Here is a 21062-nt window from a genome sequence, read left to right as displayed (position 1 = left end):
TCTGATGCCCATGCAACAGTAAACTATGTGCAATGGTAAATGTGCTTATCTTGTTAAAATAACTGCTTATCTTGTTAAAATAACTATTGTTATATTGGGTACCATCATTTACCTGCCACTGTGGCGGGTAGCCTTCTGAGATTTACTTGCCAAACGTAACATCTACCCGCATTTGGCGTTTGGCGGGTGTTAATGTTTGACCCTGTCTGTTGGTAAGTGAAATTTCAGAAAAATATGATTTTTGGATGAACTACCCCTTTATGACTGTATTGGCTATCGCATGGCGAACTTCACTCTTTAGTACCGTATTATTTTCTCACTGAAGTGATTTCTCATGTGGACTTCAATTGAATGCCAGCATCAGTAATTTCTTCTGAGCCATCATGCTAGCTATTTTATTGCATTACTATTTTTGTACAAGCATTTACCCAGCCTTGAGATTTACTCGCAAATGGAAAATCCATCTGCATTTGGCGCTTGGCAGGTGTTAATTTCAGACCCTGACCTCGACTTTTGCAAAACATGCTAGTAACATGGGAAAATATAGTAGACAAAACATGTTTGTTTCCAAAGTTTATATAATGCCTGGTGGGCAGCGGGATTCACACTGATTCAAATTAAACTTTTACCAAGCATTCCCTAGAGAATACAGGGATTGTGTTAATTTTGTTAATCAGCATCCTGGATTCAAACAGCTCATCTCATTGGACAATATTCTGAATGTAGACTACCTAAAATGTTTGTGTTCTCTACAGATCTAACAGTAACTGATATTCCAGTTGCTATTTAATTAATGGAACCTTGATGGTATCTTAACCCTGTTTAGCCATTATCGGTTTTTAAAACCAATCCTAACATAATATATTGTAATTATTTTCCCGTGCTACTGCCACCTGTCTGTGTGGTGAGCGCTTTTCCATATCTTTGTGTAGCAAGGTTTAATGATACCAGTTTAATGTTGGCTTACCTGGCATATATATGGTAGATTGTATATGTATGTATAAGGTTTAAGATGCATTCTAGGACTTCTGCAATTAACAAACTTTCTGTTTTGTGCTAGATTTATAATATGTTGTTTCAAAGTGCATAATCACTATTATAACTCAGTTAGCCATGAAATTCCATGCTTGGAAACAAGTGGTTGATTACATGGGTCAGAAATTGGCACATATGACATAGTACACAATTTCTATGTTGTGCTGGTGGGTTGTCCCACTTTAGGGCTGTATAGTGCAAGTGTTTGATTTGGAATTTGTAGCACACAAAAAAAATCCTATAGTTCTTAAGTTGTACTTTACTGTGTAGTATCAAAGCTATAAAAATACCCTGTAAATGGTATTCCACCGGGCGCTGCAGTAAAACAGTTTGTCCAGCACTGAGAGATTCATATGTAAATTCTTGCCCAAGAGAAATTTTAAATAAGTACCCCGACATCTTCTAATGTGAGGCTTTGCCTTCATATTTGTTCTCTAGTCACATTGCTTTTCTCACATGCTTTGTTGTTACTTTGTCATTTTGAGTTTCAAGCTGCAGCTGTTAGCAAAGACATTTGATTGTTTCACTTAAAATTTAAATCAGCGAGTGGTACCGGAACAGGGTAAATATTCTCCCACACTGACAATGCCTGTAATACTACTACACTACAGGCGTTACCACTGTTACCTCCTACCCATAGAATACTGTTACCTCCTTCCCATAGACCACTGTTACCTCCTTCCCATAGACCACTGTTACCTCCTACCCATAGTATACTGTTACCTCCTACCCATAGAATACTGTTACCTCCTACCCATAGACCACTGTTAGGTCCTACCCATAGTATACTGTTACCTCCTACCCATAGAATACTGTTACCTCCTTCCCATAGACCACTGTTAGGTCCTACCCATAGACCACTGTTAGGTCCTACCCATAGACCACTGTTAGGTCCTACCCATAGACCACTGTTAGGTCCTACCCATAGACCACTGTTAGGTCCTACCCATAGACCACTGTTAGGTCCTACCCATAGACCACTGTTACGTCCTACCCATAGACCACTGTTACGTCCTACCCATAGACCACTGATACCTCCTACCCTTAGACCACTGTTACGTCCTACCCTTAGACCACTGTTACGTTCTACCCTTAGACCACTGATAGGTCCTACCCATAGACCACTGATAGGTCCTACCCGTAGACCACTGTTAGGTCCTACCCGTAGACCACTGTTAGATCCTACTCATAGACCACTGTTAGGTCCTACCCATAGACCACTGATAGGTCGTACCATAGACTGTATATATAATGGATGACGCCCTTTCGCTCTTTTCCATTGGTGAAAAATGAAGCCACCAGTGTCCTGATACGGCGCGGACATCTAGGACTTGCGTCAGCGCAGATAGCGATCTTGGGACCAGTTCTGCGCAGTAGTTATGCGCAGTAGCGAGAAGGAAGTAAAGCCCTAAAGCCGCGAAATCAACGGCCCCACCCCTGTGCCCCGCCCTCACTCTCCCTCGCAGAATGCGCATACCGTAATCAATCGCAAGTCCAAGTACAGTACAACCTTTGCTTGTTAAACCTAGACGATATGTTATAGCCTAACTTACATCATGTTTAACCTTAATTTAGAATAGGCATAATACAAAAATAATTGGTAACTTCTAGCTAACGATCACCTGCTAGCTATTAACATGGCTATTAACGAGGCTTGTTGTCTTTTAGCTAACGTTAGCTAGCCCATTACATTTATTTACTAATTAAATAGCTTATAAATTTAACTTACCGAAAAAATTCAAAGATCGATTGGAAATGCCAGATCGGTTAGCACAATGTACTGCAGAACAACCCATTATGTCCGTGTGAAATTATAGAAATTTAGAGATTAAATGTAAAGTTCCAATCTCCTCAGTCCTCCGAAGATTCAGTGGCTCCTTGGCTCAGATAGCTGTCAATCACCGCTGTGAATCACGACGTCACACCACCGTTTTTAGAGCATTAAATAACTAACTAAAAACAAACTTATTTTAAAAACAAACTCTTGAATTTACATTAGGGTGATACAAACTACAGTAAATGACAGAAACCAGCTTCGGAAAAAATATATTTGAAGGGTAATTTAATTGTTTAGTTGGTCTCGCGTCCCATTGAATAACATGGGGAGGGCGGGATTTATGACCTATACTGGGACCACTCACCAGGGGGCGATCGAGACGTTTTGGCTTCACTTTTCAGGGCTTGTGCGGCACGCTTGGGTCCTACCCATAGACCACTGTTAGGTCCTACCCATATACCACTGTTAGGTCCTACCCTTAGATGGGAGGTAGCAGAAAATGTTTTTATGAGCCTGAAAAATGACTGTTTACATTACGTCTTCCAAGACTTATGATACTTGATTACTTGTAAACTTGCGGATATTGATAGCACGAGGTACCCCCTTCTGAGATGGCAAGCCATGTTTTCAATACACTTTTGCAGGTGGGAAGACAATTGTCTCAGAACTCTGTAGTTTCTGGGCAGTGCGCACACACATTGCTTGATTTTCATATGATTGACAGCCACATTGTGTGGTATGTCTCGAACGTGCCGGTGTTAATTGAAAAGCTATGGAAATGATTATGAAAACAAAGATAAGCCTAGCGTTTTATTCTCTCTCATAATGTAAACAAGCCCTTAGTTTGAGGCCCTGGTTGTAAAGCCATAAATCTTGGCTGACCTCTGAAGCTTTGCAGTGAGGGCTGTGTGATCGATATCTAGTAGGGTTGCACGACATTGGAAATAACTGACATTGCGATATTTATTTTTCTGTGATACATATTGCGATATGAAAAAATACAAGATGTCTTCAGAAAGAACTTTAGCTATCAACCTGACAGTATTTATGCTTCATTCTTCCCCAGCCTAATCATCTACAATAAAAATGTATGAAACTCATGAAAATTGTTATATTTCAGAACAGGTTGCTAGGTAATAATATATAACAGAAATAGTATAGCAACAGTAGTAAAATAAAATATGCAATCGGCATAACTTACAGAAGCACTGCAATCTGGTCCACTTGTTCAGGTGCAGCTTTCACCATGTTACTGGTCAATGCTGGCAAATGCATCCGAAATAGATTTTTGCTTTGGACGGCATTGAGATGCTTTCCACTCGTCTTACGAGGATTTGTGGTGCCGCCTTAAATGATCAAACAAATTGGTTGTGTTTCCCCGTGTTGTGGCAACAATTGCAAAGCACTCTCAACAAAGTACCTGTTTTTGGTCAACGTCATCCTGTCTTTAGGCAAAATATTTCCATGTAATTGACGATGCATTTCTTTTTTGCCTGTTCCTCGCTCATCATTTCGTCACGCGCAAGCAGAGCCTGCATGTCAACTAAATGCAGCAATGAACCGTGTTTAAAATAATAATAAACTGTGTATCCAATAACCCATGAATAGAGCAAATTACCTTATATAAGACAGATATAATGCTAGGTTTCCAATTGAAAAAATTTATATATATATATATAGTGATATACACTCACCTAAATGATTATTAGGAACACCATACTAATACTATGTTTGACCCCCTTTCGCCTTCAGAACTGCATTAATTCTATGTGGCATTGATTCAACAAGCATTCTTTAGAAATGTTGGCCCATATTGATAGGATAGCATCTTGCAGTTGATGGCGATTTGTGGGATGCACATCCAGGGCACGAAGCTCCCGTTCCACCACATCCCAAAGATGCTCTATTGGGTTGAGATCTGGTGACTGTGGGGGCCATTTCAGTACAGTGAACTCATTGTCATGTTCAAGAAACCAATTTGAAATGATTCGAGCTTTGTGACATGGTGCATTATCCTGCTGGAAGTAGCCATCAGAGGATGGGTACATTGTGGTCATAAAGGGATGGACATGGTCAGAAACAATGCTCAGGTAGGCCGTGGCATTTAAACAATGCCCAATTGGCACTAAGGGGCCTAAAGTGTGTCAAGAAAACATCCCCCACACCATTACACCACCACCACCAGCCTGCACAGTGGTAACAAGGCATGATGGATTCATGTTCTCATTCTGTTTACGCCAAATTCTGACTCTACCATCTGAATGTCTCAACAGAAATCGAGACTCATCAGACCAGGCAACATTCTTCCAGTCTTCAACTGTCCAATTTTGGTGAGCTTGTGCAAAATGTAGCCTCTTTTTCCTATATGTAGTGGAGATGAGTGGTACCCGGTGGGGTCTTCTGCTGTTGTAGCCCATCCGCCTCAAGGTTGTGCGTGTTGTGGCTTCACAAATGCTTTGCTGCATACCTCGGTTGTACCGAGTGGTTATTTCAGTCAAAGTTGCTCTTCTATCAGCTTGAAATCAGTCGGCCCATTCTCCTCTGACCTCTAGCATCAACAAGGCATTTTCGCCCACAGGACTGCCGCATACTGGATGTTTTTCCCTTTTCACACCATTCTTTGTAAACCCTAGAAATGGTTGTGCGTGAAAATTCCAGTAACTGAGCAGATTGTGAAATACTCACAATCTGGCACCAACAACCATGCCATGCTCAAAATTGCTTAAATCACCTTTCTTTCCCATTCTGACATTCAGTTTGGAGTTCAGGAGATTGTCTTGACCAGGACCACATCCCTAAATGCATTGTAGCAACTGCCATGTGATTGGTTGATTAGATAATTGCCATACCATACCATACCATACCATACCATACCATTAGATAATTGCATTAATGAGAAATAGAACAGGTGTTCCTAATAATCCTTTAGGTGAGTGTATGTTTACCTAAATAAATTGCACGTTCTGCAATGTGACTATTGCGGATGTGTACATTGCAATGTCGGTGCTGAAACGATATATGGTGCAGCCCTAGTATCTAGTGGCGTGTTGTTACTCGTCTCAGCTGTTACATTTTATTTTAACTGATAAAGGTTCCTGTAGAATGCATGTGCTTATCCATCTGGTGCTGAAATGCAGTTAAACGTCAATGTATCCGCACGGCTTGAGTCATATCTTGTGGCTAGTAAAACATGACACAGTTGGTGGTGTGGTGCTTCAGAGACCTCACGACTGTCACTAAGCTGCTGGTATGTGTGCACAAAGTGTCTGGAGTAGTGATTATTGGAGTCGTAATGGCTGTCTGAACTCCTGTAAGTGACAGGAGAAAATTGCCCACTGTCCTTGAGTCCAAGGATTACCTTTGTCCCTCCCTGTACCTTTCCTGGTCTCTGGGTTGATACAGGGCTATTTTAGTGGTGGGTGGCTCTGCTCTCTAATGCTGCCTACTGAAAAGGTTCCGTAGCTGCACTTCACACTTCTGGGAAAATCAATCTGGCAACTTGTCAGGTCTGTGAAGTGGGAACCTCTGCTTGGCCAGAGGCGTCGGCGGACCAAGGTTCCTGTGCCTTGTGTAAATGGCCTGGAAATGATCTGTGACATGGCGGCTCGGGCTGCATGCGCTCCCTCTCTGTGAACCTATTACCCAGGGGGGAAATCGTTTCCTCTTTCTCCTCCACTCTTTGGAGTCATCCACCGATCATGATGGAGTGAAATCTGATACACGCCGACTGCCCTGCTTTATTCATATGCATGCGCCATGGGAATGGAGATGAAAGCAATAGGAAATGTTTCATTTCTGCCTCTGTGGTGGATTATCTGGCAGCTGAGGAGCTCCCCATTTCTCTGTGTAGGCTTTGCTCGCTGTGAGGCAGCGACGACAGCGTGGCCCAGCTGAACCTCAAAAACCCACGGTCTGTCACAAGAAGATAAAAAGAGATTTGCTCTCACGCCTTCGGGGCTGACCGATTCAACACGTCTAAGACAGGGCAGCCAAACAGTAGGCGCGAAGGACCAAGTACCTTTTAAGTGCACTACAGTGTGTTGAATATTTTTCTTTTTCAAGTCCAGCACTCTAGCAGGTGGCTGCGACCAACCTTCTGACATTTAGCGGGGATGGAGCCTGTCTGACCTCTCCTGGTCCTGATGATTTTTCATTACTTGGGACCCCGCAGGAATATTTCTATTTCCGTCAGCACCTCCAGGACACAATCCAATTACACGGGCCGGCCTCTGTGTTGGATCCTTGTGAAGGATACCTGTCCCTTACTAGCAGGCCCAATTCAAATGACTAATTTACCTAGGTCCCGCGCATGTAATTGAAGTCATTATTTTGTAGTTATTCCACAGAGCTTTACAAAAAAACCTTTTTTTTTTTAAGGGTGCTGTCCACAGAGATGAAAGCTGTCCTTTCAAGAACGTTCATATATTTATCTGCCCCCCCCCTCCCCGTCATCACTACCGGCATGTTGTGGAATTGATCAACATGGAATTTCTTATTTCAGTGGGCCTGTTGCCATGGATACATTGTGCAAACTGAGTTTTTTTCCACTGAGCGTTACTGAAATGACAAATTGCTGTTAGAATGAGGGAAATGGTCTGCTGCTCTCTTATTCTGTAGATATTGATTCAGTGAGAGACATTTGAGAATGGGGGAGACAAACAGAAAGCTGTGGATGGATTGGAAAATGATGTAGTGGAACATTGCCCTTTTTAGATTTTTCCTTTAATCACTCTGTACTCAACTAGACTACAGTGGATGGCTGTGTACACCTGTGAAAGCATTATTAAGATATGAAAACCATGGAACGTCCGGCATTTGGCCAAGGCTGGCTATACAAATTAATTGGAAAGTGAGTTCATGCTAAGTGATGACACGCTCTCTTTGGCAGGTAAGGATAATATTTGTTGTTTGTGGCATGACCCCAGGAGATTGATTTGATGAGTGACACTGATCCAAATGGACTGCATTTAACCTGCCGTGGGATCCTAAAACAGCTTACAGGGCTTATGCTGGTAAGGGCAACACATTAGGTCAAGTACAGATAGGGTTTCCAGCCCCCGCTCAACCCTTCTGCACCGAACAGCTGCTCAACCCACGTGCCACCTTTGCCCTCCTTCGCGAGGGCACAGGATGATCGGGTGTCCCCCCCTGCGGGTGGCAGTAATAATGCGGCTTAGAAGAGCTGAAGGTGGCCTCTGTCTGTTAAAGGCCAACCGTGAAACTGGTAAGTTACGAGCCTGGCAAGCAGAGGGGAGTCGGCCATTGGGGCTCAGCCTTTCCCTCTTTAATGAGAGCTGAATAATGCAGGCAGGTGAAGCTCCCAGGTCCGGAGGGTAGCAGAGCGCACTCAGCTAGCAGCCACGTCAATAGCCAAGCTGGGAACGGGGTCTGCAGAAGCGATAGGGCCGTCTGTATCGCTCAGTGTGCCGTCATCTCTGAGTGAAAACTCGATAAATCCTCTCACCCGGCCTGTCACAGCAGAGGGCCTGTATCCGCTCACAGGGATCTCTGTACACTCGCTTTAGCGAGAGAAACAAAAGAAAGATGAAAACCCAAGCGGGCCTTTCATCTGACGCAACATGCCTAATCTAACCAAGGCGAAGTGCTTCTGCCGGCACTGCTCTGCTCTTCCCCACACTCAGCCACCCACCCCTCCCTCAGAACCTCTTTTGAGAACTCTCTGTGATTTACACAGAGGCTGTCACTCTCTCTATATATTTCCCTCCCTCTCTGCGCCAGCAGGCTTTGAAACCCATTCTTTATTAGAGATCCTCAATTACTCTGCGGTGAAGGGGGAATTAAAAATGAAAGGCGGCACTGTGTAGACAAAGGCAGAGAGCTCTCCGCAATCAGGTCAGAGGTTCTCTTGTGTAATCTATTGTTTTCCTCTTCTGTCTTTCTCTCTCCATTTTGTCATCCATCGTGTTGGCTGTTGGCTGCCCCCCCCCCCCCCCCCTTCTAAGAACCAAATAGGGAGCGCTGTCAGAACCACAGGCTGGAATTGATCCGAACCCTCCGTCTGTAAGGGGCCTGTGCCCTGTGCCTCATTTTATTTCCCCTTCGTATTTCTCATCAGGCAGAGGCTTCCACGCCGTGAATGCCTGTGTTAATTAGGGCCTGTGTAGTATGGCGGTTAGCATTGGGTGGTGAGCGTGTCTGCCCAGATTCACTGGCGCCTCCTCACTCTTGTGCTCACAGACATGTGGCAGGGGAAGCTGAATTAGTTCAGAGACTTTACTCACCGCCTCCGGGAGCCGCACAGCGACCCACCAGGTTTTGTGTGTGACCGATTTGAGTTGAGAGGACAACCTGTTCCGGGTCGACCACTGCAGAGTGAGGAAACCTGGTGCACATTTATGTCGGAGTTAGCAAAGCTAACAACAGTGGACGGATGCATCCCTCTGTGTCCGGGAGCCACGCATGTGCTACATCAAGACATTTTGATGGAATCGTATTTTCCACCGAGGTGGAGCGAAATGAAAAGAAATGATCTGTTGGAACGGGGCGTATTAAACAAGGAATATGTTTGATGTGGAAAGATCAGCGGAATGAAACGTGTGAGCACCATATGCCTGTAAAAGCTCTTGAGCGTAGCCCAATTAATGTTTGCACAAGCGCACGTGAATACTCTGTGTGCTGTAAAATGGAGATGGCAGGTTCATTCTGGTTAGAAGACAAACCCCTTTCCACGCTGTTATAGTCAAGCGTCAAGCAGCCACCACTCCTCTTACCAGGTTCTGTTGCCAAGGAATACATCTGTCTGTCAAATGTTCACCTCATATCCTAAGTTAGAGGATCTTCAGAGAAACTGAGAATAGTCTAGTAGGTTTTTCTGGCATTGGACTCGACTACAGATCCAGCTATTGTCTCAAATTGACCTAGCATCTTTGGAAGTAAATTAGCCTATACCCTTGGAAATACGGTAGCATGTTGTGGTAAGATTTGTGTGCCTTCACATAACCCTGTGGTTTTGAAATGGCTAACCGATGTTGCTCACTATTTCAGACGGGAGGATAGTGGGTGGGTGAGGGAGAAAATAGCTTGGAACAGCTTGCCACAGTGTCTGTCAATCAGGGTTTCCCATGTTGCCACAGTAATAAGGTAGAGCAGGATTTGTGAGAGCGAATAGAAAATGTAATGGATTGGTGAGAAATTCAAGGTAGGCTATTTGGCAAGGGATGAACAAATTCAATTATTTGGGACATCCCCCATGGCCACAGTAATAGCAATGCTTTCAGAAGTTTGGGAATGAACATGATCTTATTGAATGTTTATTATCTAGGCTAGATGCAAAATTTGATTCTGAGTTAATAAATGGGCTCTAACAGATTTGTTTTGATAGAGGAATTACATAATCTGTAAAAGGAATAATTTACGCTGTTTTCTGAAAGCAAGTGTTTGTTATAAATCAAATTTGTGATATTGTATAATTCCCAATGAAACAGTGCTTTTTATTATTCTTAATAATGCTATTCATACTGCATTGATTCTTGCCATTATAAAGCAAGTGACAGTCTTTTCAATCGATCATATTTCAAGCTTTCTTCCCCCTGTCACATCTGTTTGAGAATCAATACAGACCAAATTGAAGTGTTTACAGTATTGTGTTTGTTCTTCAATAGTCTTGTAATGATAGGCGGTAACTGGGATAGGCTATGTGACATCCATATCCTTTTTTAGGAATCATTTTTCTACTAGACACTTCACATCTTCAAAGTTTCTCTTTAAAGCCAGCTGTCGTCAAGGTTTTACTGGTTTATTATTTTACGGTCAGTATTCTTTTATAAAAAATGCTTGCTCTTTAACCACATTTTGTTTGCTTTTTCTGTGATGTAGGGCTAGGACTAATCATTAACTGTTTATATCATGAGCGTTGTGCTCAGGATTTGTATGCTGATATGTACTTTTCAGACATAGCAGTAATTTTAGATAGGGTTTTAGATTAATAGTCATGGTTTGATTTTCCTTCTCCAAATGAAAGGGCTAAGTGGTATCATTTTAAAATAAAAATATATTTTTTTAAATAGAAATAAATGTTTGACCTTACTCATGTCCATTTTATTTTACTGTCATAATGCTTTGGATTAGATCTATCTTCAACATGACTATTTATTATTGGACTTTTTGCAGCATAGATTTCTGCCAGTTGATTTAAACGCATACATTTTAAATATAGTTAGTCCTTTCTATAAGATGCATAATACTGTCCATAATTCTGAAAGCAGCCCAAAGCTGTTCCCCTGTTATTGGGTTAGGCTAGTTCTCCTCAAATAAAGATTTTAGATTGGAAAAAACAAATCTGTTTTGCAAGTAGCCACCCTTAAAAAAATGCAACACTGTGTATGTTTTGCGGTATAGTCGCGGTTAATTGAAGACAGAAAATACTTGACATGGCTTAATCTAAAAATGGTCTGGTTGTCTTAACATTTATCTAGCCTAACCTTTGCAGTAACCATAGAGTTTGGGTTCTTTCTAAACTGTTTCCAAATATTGAGGGTGTTTGTCTACAGGATGGCAACGGAAATAGAGCGCTGTAGTGATTGAACATTTTGTAATCAAATGTCATCCTGCTAAGGTCCTCAGACTACGGTTAGTGGAATTAAGTGTGGAATTAGAGGCAGTTCACCAGAAAGCCAGTTCTCAGAAAGCTCTGGCATCCTGCATGCCATGGAATAATCTACTGGGTCATTTTAAGCAGCACAAAGTCTTGTTCTATTGTATGTTCTCTTTTGAATGCTGGCTTTTCAAAATTCTGACTTTTTGAATTGCAGATGAATCGCCAGACAGGTGTTTCATGTAATTTATGCAGTACGTGTTGCTCTTTATTTACAACTGGACTTTGGTTCTCTTGCCGTCTCAGTTTAGGTGTTCAGATAGTATTTGGCCTGAATGATAGTCGCTCTCAGAAGGCTCAAGCCCTGTGACTAAATACCCCCTTTCTGACCATCTGGCTTCACAGCCAATCAAGCTCAGACCGAGCGTGTCACAGCTCAGCAGAACACTCAGCTACATGGCCAGAACTAGATGAAGCAAGGGACCAACTGCTGATTTAGCAGAAAAAAGGCTATATGCGTACACAACAGGCTTTTTGGGGGGCTGAAAACTGTGTGTTTTTGTTATTTAGACTGCCATTTCAATGCTAATGCCCAAAGCAGCCTATCTGAAATTGATTCAGTAGTCAGCTGTTGACTAATCGACTTTGTTTCCAGTATGTGACAAGCAGCTCCGTCAGACTGTTCAAACATCCCAAGTGACCCTCTGTGCGAGTAGGAGAATTTAATCTGAGGTTTATTGTCTCACACGTAGCCGGGGGTTTAATTAGCATCTGTGATAAGTCAATAATGGCATGACAGCCCTTTGATGCCTTACAGTAGCCGTAAGCTGTAGGCTACGGAGGGTATCTGACCCCTCCCCACCCACCACCCAGCTCTCTCTTCTCTGTAAAAAGCCTGTCATTGTCATGAGGGGCGAAAGGATTATGCCAACGCATTCATATGATAAGTGCCTTCAAAAGAGGACTCGTGAAAGAGATGCTCCTCTTCCTTCACAAAAGTTGTTTTTTTGTCCCAGTGTTAGGAAAGCAAAAGGGCTGTGATCTGCCTCAATGGAGGCTTTGAGTCAGAGCCTATAAAATGCCTGCTTCTTGTTTCACTCTTTATTGGTCTGTCACATGTTAACAGGATGGGGTGGGGAATATCAATGGCTCAGTGCAAACTGGTTAAGGAAGCCAATGCCGAAGTGTCTTTTTCTCTACTTGTTGGTGTGTATGACAGGAGTCTATCAGGAGGTTGACTTATAGCCTATCCCTTTCATATAGGCTATAAATAAGATATAACTGTTTTCCAATACTACCTTTTATATGAACATCTTTTTGTATGTCTGAGCTGGAGGTAAAAAATAAATATAAGAGAAAAGAAGCTCTCGAGCAGATCAACATAACATTTCTGGCTTGTATAAACGTTAGATTGGCTGCAGTTCCAGATTTTCTGGAACATGATTTGCCATCGCTAAAGATAGAGATTCCTACCCACTACCGCTTCCCCCAAAGCTGCTACTGAGTGCTTACTCACTCATACTTGTTTGAAATAATCTTTGTTGTAACAGTAGGCTACTGCAAACATATGGGTCACACTAATGGGCTGTCTAGAGATTTCATGTTCTTTTTTCAGGAGTGACTAGATAAAGCTATTTAGGCAATACAGCATGTCAAACCAGCAAAACATTTAGTTTATTTTTAATCGATGCAAACATTGGCTAATCAAGGAGGCAGACTTGCAGTCACAGTGAAATAAATTTTTTCAGCAAATCTGCCTAGCTATATTGCAGTGTCATTATAAAGATTGCAACATCACAAAATGTTGATTGTAATGCAATTTGTAGACTGCCTTGCTTGTACTTTAGCAGTATTCATTAAAACTTTTTAATTATAATTTTGGTGGATTTTTATTTGTAATCGCTGTTGGAATTTTATTTAGGAGTTCCTGAAAAAATAATCAAACAGGCTACATTGTCATGTCGATCAAACTTAAGATTCAGATGAGGGTGTGTAAACCAAGAGAAACATGAATGCATGTGTAAAATAACATGCTCCACATCCATAGCTTTTAGAAAGAGGTTTCCCAAAGGGGCGGGCCGTAGGAAGCGCTCTGTAATCATAGCCACCGCCTATAAACCTTGCCCTATATCTTTAAACAAAAAGAATAAAATATAGCTGCGGTACTACAATGAACCAGTTTCCTACATATATGGCCCCATCCACAAATAGCCAATTACCTGTCATTGGATCCTTAGAACAGTACATATGAATAGAACATCACTATACAAAGTACGTACCTGACCACAGAATGGTTCAGCCAAGCCTGTCATCACTCTGCAACATAGTTTTGATGACTTACATATGAAACCCTGGGTAAAAAGGCCCAACTGAATGGAATGTGTTCAGTAGGCATTAGCAAACATTCTAACTCTGCATGGTGAGGATTCATTTACCTGTAGTTTCTGCATATTTTAATATAGGGTTAGGGTTAATATCATTTAACTTTCTCACTCATTGTAGTGTTTTCAACATATCAGTAATTGCGTGGAAGGTCATAGTACTTTGGAGTATGAAATTACAAGCATTTGTAATTTGGCCTATATATATATTTTTGGAATGCATTGTTTAGCTTGAAACTATAGTTAGGCAATGCTCTTTTAAAGAACCACATATGAGATCTCAAGTCACTCAGCCAGCCTTACAGTTTCCAAGGAGTACTTTTTTAAGGTTTTTCCAGAAATTGAGGAAAATCCATTATTACATTAAGGCACACATTAAAAATTAAATTTTTATTACAGTGCCACCTATGACCCAATCTGCACTGTTCTTTCAATCTTTCTAGTAGCCTATAGTTATTGCATGTCAAATTAGTTATAGCCTGCCAAATTACAAAACCTTTTTACCATATAGTACTACGTAGAAAATATATAAAAATAAAACCTGCATTTTTTGTCTTAAATACAAGATAAACCGATTTCCTTGCCAATTAAGTAGCTCACTTACACCTAGTCTTTTAGCTAAACAAAGGTAAAACAATTCCATATTGTAATATTAGTTTGTACAGTACTTTACTGTATGGCTTTGACAATATTCACATTATAATTTTGGAGTAAATAAGCTCCACCTGTCCCAATTTGTTTTCAGCCCTTTTAGTGTAAAACAATTGTACCTTGTTTATATGATCCCCTTTCAGGCATATATGATCCCTTTTTGTGTCTTCCTGGTCGTAATTTGCATTTTAGCCATTGTTCGCAGCTGTTATGTTATCCTGAATACACATTAGGCAGCATTCATCAAGTTGTAAATTCTTCAGTCAGAATGAAATGCTTTCATTGCTTTACAACCGTTAGTTGGCAGCTTTCCATACTTCAATAATGTGTAACTAGTTATCTAAATGTGATGTTCTTTTGACTGTTATTGTGAGCATCAATGCAGCTACAGTTTAACCCAAAACCTTGTCAAATATGTTTTCATCATCATCATTTTCTTCCGCTTATCCGTGGCCGGGTCAGGGGGGCAGCAGTCTAAGCAGAGATGCCCAAATATGTTTTGGTATTTTAATGTGCAAGCAGGCATATACCAATATTGTTTTTTACAAGGGCGTATTTAGAAATATATTTTAATTCAGGGCTAAATAAACTTCTACCCTTTTATAGTGCAGAACCGGTGCCAAATAGTGTCCGCCAAAAAATAAACAAATATTTTAAATATATATAATTTATTTTCTTTAACTTTTTTGAAAGATATTGTGATTTTTATTTTATTTTTTATTCGCCCAACAAGGAACTATTTCCCCCACTGATATGAATGCAATTCTCTTTCTCTGTCACATTAAATGTCTCACAATGGAGAGGTAATAGGAACATGGTTGCCTCATCAAGACCTTCATTACAGATGATTAATGCTGACAAATTATCCATTCTTTCCCATTAGCTGAAATATTTGGGTTATGGTTCATTCAGACTCTAGGCAGAGGCCGAGGAGGCTAAGTGGTCTTTGTTGCATTCACTACAACTCAACCTTTTTCATTTGCTATTGGTGGCTTCCGTAGATTGATAATTCATGGTGTTAATTAGACTAAATATCTGGTGGTGGGCGATCTTTGGTGAACAGCCTGGAGCTTGATCTCGGGGTCAGGGTTTGTGGCTTTGATGATTTCTGAGGTCTCTTTAGTCCTGCCTGACGTCAACCTGCTGGTAAAAGAGGAAATGGACTCCATGTGTGTTTGAGGTTTGCGGAAACCTCAACCTCTTTGGCAAAGTAAAGCTCTCTGTTGGCCATGTGGCTTGTAAACCCAAAGGCCGCTTTCTCCCTGAACTCAAGTACATCCAAAAAGCTTGGTTATTGTTTTAGTGTTATCAGGAATAGTGGCTACAGCTTATGATGACCAAAGTTATTGCAGCTGTCCATCAGGGATGTTATTTGCCAGATAGATTGTAATACAGTATTATTATATTGCTTACCCCGCTGCAGAAGGACAAAGTTCATGAAATTAAATTTGTTATAAGACATTCTATTTAAAAAAAAATGGAGAACAAGCAATGAAGGAAACATTTGGTTTTAGTGCAGGTACAGCCAAATAGGAGAATTATCATCTTGTCTTATCATCTTGTCACATTGCCACTTCGATAAGTTGTAAATTCATTTCCTGATATGTAACTGTATTGAGTGTTTAGTATCTTTGATCAAATATACATAAGGTCTGAGGCACAACACTTACACTCTCATAAGAGACTGCCTCAGGCATCTGTTTAGAATTAATTGATTTATAAATGCAGTTTCTTAATTAAACATTTTTGACTAAGTGTTTTAGAGCTTTTTAAAACATATCAGTCTTGGCATACTTCCCTTGGTGACAGAATTCTATTAATGATCTCATTTAAGTTTTTCATATTGAAGACTTGTTACTGCAGCATTTTCACAAGTGTTCTTGTCCTCTGTTTGCAGGGCAAAATGTGGGTTACTAGGAAGGGGATACTGAGAAGACCGTAAAGCTGCTATAACCCTTCTCCCACTGCCTCCAGTAGTCTGAGAAGGTCAGACTCAACTGTGGCGCGCCTGGGCCGCTGGCACTAAGATGTCCCTAAGCAGTGGCACTGCAGGCGGGAAAGGTGTGGACTCTAATGCGGTGGACACTTATGACAGTGGCGATGAATGGGATATAGGTGTTGGAAATTTGATAATTGACCTCGACGCAGACCTAGAAAAGGACAAACTTGAGATGTCTGGCACTAAGGAAGGTGGGGGCATGGCGGCCCCTCCCAGCGCTGTAGCAGCTCTACCCGACAACATAAAATTTGTTAGCCCCGTACCCGCTGCTCAAGGCAAAGAGAGTAAATCCAAATCCAAGCGTAATAAGAACTCAAAAGACAATGGCAAGACCTCAGCCACAGACGGGACCAAAAAAGATGCCCAGGTTCGAACCCAGGGAGAGGTCACAGGACAAGCCGTTGGCACAAGTCCCACATTAAACGCCAACCCTGGCAAAGGTGCTGAAAAGAGCAGTAAAGCCTCCCGTAATGTTATCAGTGGAAAGAAAGACAAAGAAGGAGGCTCTGGGAAAAATAAGAAGGACAAAAGTGAAGTTGTGGTTACAGGAGTGGCTGACAAAGAGGTAGGTGCCCCGGTTCTCCCTTTGGGTGCCCCCCGTAGTGTCCCATTTGAGGGTACGCAGCATACAGACTTGGCTGCGGCCGAACAACTTGGGAATATCGCCCTGGATTCCACAGGAATTGTTGTTCCCTCATTAGCCATTAAAAGTGAGCCAGAGGAGGTGGACAATGGTGAATCATGCAGAAATCTGAAGAAAGTGAAAAGTGAAAAGGTAAGAAATGTACATCTTTGATTTGGTGTTCGACTGCTGTTTATTAATTAATTTGACGTATCTAAAATGGTGACTGTTTTTTGCTGCTGGTTTATTAGCGTGTCAAACTCTTCTTGACAAGTGATTTATGAGATTTTAATGTAGCACTTTGCCTTGGAGTGCAGTGAGTAACATTCGTTATCTGGTTCTCTCAGTGGGGGGTAAGAGCCTTGTACTGTCTCCAAACCTCTTATGTAATCACTGGATTTGATGGGTGTGTTAAGTAGTGCATGGGGCATCATCTTAATGCTAATGTCTGCTCCTCGGGGGACTTCTACGCTGCAGTACTCACCCAGAGCCTAAAACAATTAAAATGTGTTCTGCAAGACTCAACATAACCATACGTCTGCAGCACACGAACTGTACAACACCATTGTGAATGCCTGTCCTGTTCGGTTTGTTAGTAATTTCAAGGTTGCCTGTCTTCTTTGGTTTGCTTGTCATTTTAAGAATAAGTACATTCAGGCCATTTGCTGCCATTACGGTGTTTACAAAGCTACATAGAGCAGGGTTTACGTTAGCTGGCGAATGCTGGCTTTTCGCGGGTATCTGGTGTATCAGCAGCCAAAATCTTTAAGTGGGAAATATGCCAAAAGAATAAATAAATATCATATTTTAATAGCTTTATATTGTGTGACCTTTATGATCTGCTGCCAAGAAAAGAGATCCTCCTCTCGCTCTTACAGTAAGACATTACTGAGTGTTGGCGCGAGATTCAAAATCCACACACTCCAGCAGCAACTCTGGCATACAAATCTGAAATATCAAAGGCAAAGCAGACATCCTGGGCTGGTTTAAAAAAATAAAAAAATAAACGATGGTGCAACGGAGGCTAGCAAGACCACAGAAAAGTGTAGTTATTTGAAATAGCCTTCCTTACGTAGCAAATCGTGTATCAATGTTTTATATGCAATGGGACAAAATATATTTATACCCATAACATGCACATTTTCTAATTAGGAAATATGGTTGGAAATGACAAAATTCGACTTACAATATTACTCAAAATATTTTATACACGTTTGAGTGTTTTTTCCTTTGGTTGATCAGAGTTGACAAATATGTTGGCCTCAATATCCCATATTCAAACTGAAAACATAATTTTGGAATCAAAAAGTGCAAAAAGATCTTTGTCTCTAAAAAATAATTGTCATCTGTCTCAAATTATTTTGGCGACAGCCCTAGTTGTAGCCTATATGCTGAGTTCGCAAAGATTGTGAAGAGTTCATTTTGCTCACCAATTTAAACTTAAAAAAATTGTTGGATCATGGCGTTTGTGTTTTATTGCTGATTAAATGTAGGCTATTAGATGACTATTAAAAACATTTGTCCGGTAGCTGGAATTTTGGAATTTTAACATCCGTTTTGGCCGTCAAAGGTGTTTTAGTCACTCAAATGTGCAGCCTTGTTTGCAAGTTTCTTGTTGACATCCCAGGGAGATCTGGTAGAAGGCTTCATGTGATGCCGAATAGTGCCACTGCTCCCTGATAAAGTTTCTGCTAGGGGGTGTTGGTGTGGGCTGAAAAGCCATCTCGGGAAGAGGCTTTGCACCAGGAGATCGGTTCCACCTGTCGGCCATATGTCATGGCCAGTTGCTGAGACAAAAATGACGCTCCAGGGGCAGTGTCACATGTCTTGCCCTGGCAGCAGATTTCTTGTTTTCTCTGAGCGTCCAGAACCTCCGCTTTTTCCATCCTGCACTTAGTCAGCTGGGGGCTGGCGCTTCCAAGCTAACGTTACCTATTAGCCATGATTATTCCCTGCTCTTTCCAAAGTTGTGTAGAGAGTATGCTTTTCCATGTCTTCATCAGATGGTACTTGTCTTTATTGGATGGCAGTTTGTTAGATTTTCAGGAAAAGGTTACAAATGTTCAGCCGCTATGAGCTGTGTCACACTTGCAAACTTCATTGAAGAGGCCATCCAGATCCCATTGAGATGGGATAACTTGGGTTTGCCTCAGGTTATCTTAACTCTGTGACACAAGGTTTCTGGCATCTTCTTGTTCCATCTTTGGTCGGCATTTCATGAAACCTGGTTACAAAACGAGTAGATATCCAAGTTGTCTCTAGAGAAAAAAATGGTCAAGAAGTCATTATTGATTTATAGGCACATTTAATGGCTTGGTTGCCCTTAAGTTAAAGTCCCATGCTCTTACATTCGAAGACGTAGCTATAGCAATGTTGTATTTGGCAGAGATCTGTCCCTCTTTTCAGTGAAGACTCATCACCGGGACATTTCCACCATTTTGTCATTGTCAACAGCTGATGCTGGCTAACAGTAGCCATGCTGCAGTCATGACCTTCGCATGCCTCTGTCCTGTTTGAACAATACAGAATTTGCAGTGCACTGTAAAGGTATTAACATCAGTGATGGTGATTGCATGTTCCACCATGCCAGCGATGGAATTACCTGAGGTGAATGATTCTCTTTTTGAAATCCCTCGTAATCCGCTTTTGCCCATTATTTTAATGTCTACTGTTTGTCTACAGTCACTTTACTTCATGGGCTATCCTAAAAATGTTATCACTTGCATAGTTCTGCTTTTAATTTCAACATTTGTTGCAAAATAGGGGAGCATTTTACCCTTAAAAAACTGAGTTTGCTTGTAAAATGCTATACATTTGCCTAATTGTAAGGAATTTATGTTTATTTGGGTAGTTCTGTTAACCATGCTTCCTCATTCAAGGGAAATTCCACTGCTGCTGTATTTACCTACAGTGGACATAAAAAGTATACACACCCCTGTGAAAATGCCAGGTTTTTGGGATGTATAAGAATGAGACAAAGATAAATCATGTCAGAACCTTTTCCACTTTTAATGTGACCTACACTCACCTAAAGGATTATTAGGAACACCTTTTCAATTTCTCATTAATGCAATTATCTAATCAACCAATCACATGGCAGTTGCTTCAATGCATTTAGGGGTTTGGTCCTGGTCAAGACAATCTCCTGAACTCCAAACTGAATGTCAGAATGGGAAAGAAATGTGATTTAAACAATTTTGAGCGTGGTTGTTGGTTCCAGACGGGCCGGTCTGAGTATTTCACAATCTGCTCAGTTACTGGGATTTTCACACACAACCATTTCTAGGGTTTACAAAGAATGGTGTGAAAAGGGAAAAACATCCAGTATGCGGCAGACCTGTGGGCGAAAATGCCTTGTTGATGCTAGAGGTCAGAGGAGAATGGGCCGACTGATTCAAGCTGATAGAAGAGCAACTTTGACTGAAATAACCACTCGTTACAACCGAGGTATGCAGCAAAGCATTTGTGAAGCCACAACACGCACAACCTTGAGGCGGATGGACTACAACAGCAGAAGACCCCACCGGGTACCACTCATCTCCACTACAAATAGGAAAAAGAGGCTACAATTTGCACGAGCTCACCATAATTGGACATTTGAAGACTGGAAGAATGTTGCCTGGTCTGATGAATCTCGATTTCTGTTGAGACATTCAGATGGTAGAGTCAGAATTTGGCGTAAACAGAATGAGAACATGGATCCATCATGCCTTGTTACCACTGTGCAGGCTGGTGGTGGTGGTGTAATGGTGTGGGGGATGTTTTCTTGACACACTTTAGGCCCCTTAGTGCCAATTGGGCATCGTTTAAATGCCACAGCCTACCTGAGCATGGTTTCTGACCATGTCCATCCCTTTATGACCACCATGTACCCATCCTCTGATGGCTACTTCCAGCAGGATAATGCGCCATGTCACAAAGCTCGAATCATTTCAAATTGGTTTCTTGAACATGACAATGAGTTCACTGTACTGGAATGGCCACCACAGTCACCAGATCTCAACCCAATAGAGCATCTTTGGAATGTGGTGGAACGGGAGCTT

The 21062-nt window shown here is 41.5% G+C and overlaps 1 protein-coding gene across 1 annotated transcript in view; it reads left to right on the top strand.

Annotated features, from left to right (window-relative positions):
• Positions 1-21062, top strand: part of znf609a (zinc finger protein 609a) — a 137987-nt gene that overhangs the window by 41616 nt on the left and 75309 nt on the right. The window contains exon 2 of the mRNA XM_010883931.4: positions 16296-17172. Within this exon, the coding sequence (XP_010882233.1) occupies positions 16426-17172 (747 nt within the window). The 5' untranslated portion in view covers positions 16296-16425. The remainder of the gene's footprint in view (positions 1-16295; positions 17173-21062) is intronic.

This window comes from Esox lucius, chromosome 19 (genome assembly GCF_011004845.1).
Source record: "Esox lucius isolate fEsoLuc1 chromosome 19, fEsoLuc1.pri, whole genome shotgun sequence".
In the NCBI taxonomy this organism is placed as follows: Eukaryota; Metazoa; Chordata; class Actinopteri; order Esociformes; family Esocidae; genus Esox; species Esox lucius.
Note: the sequence above shows the minus strand (reverse complement) of the source record. Positions and strands in the feature narration are given on the sequence as shown.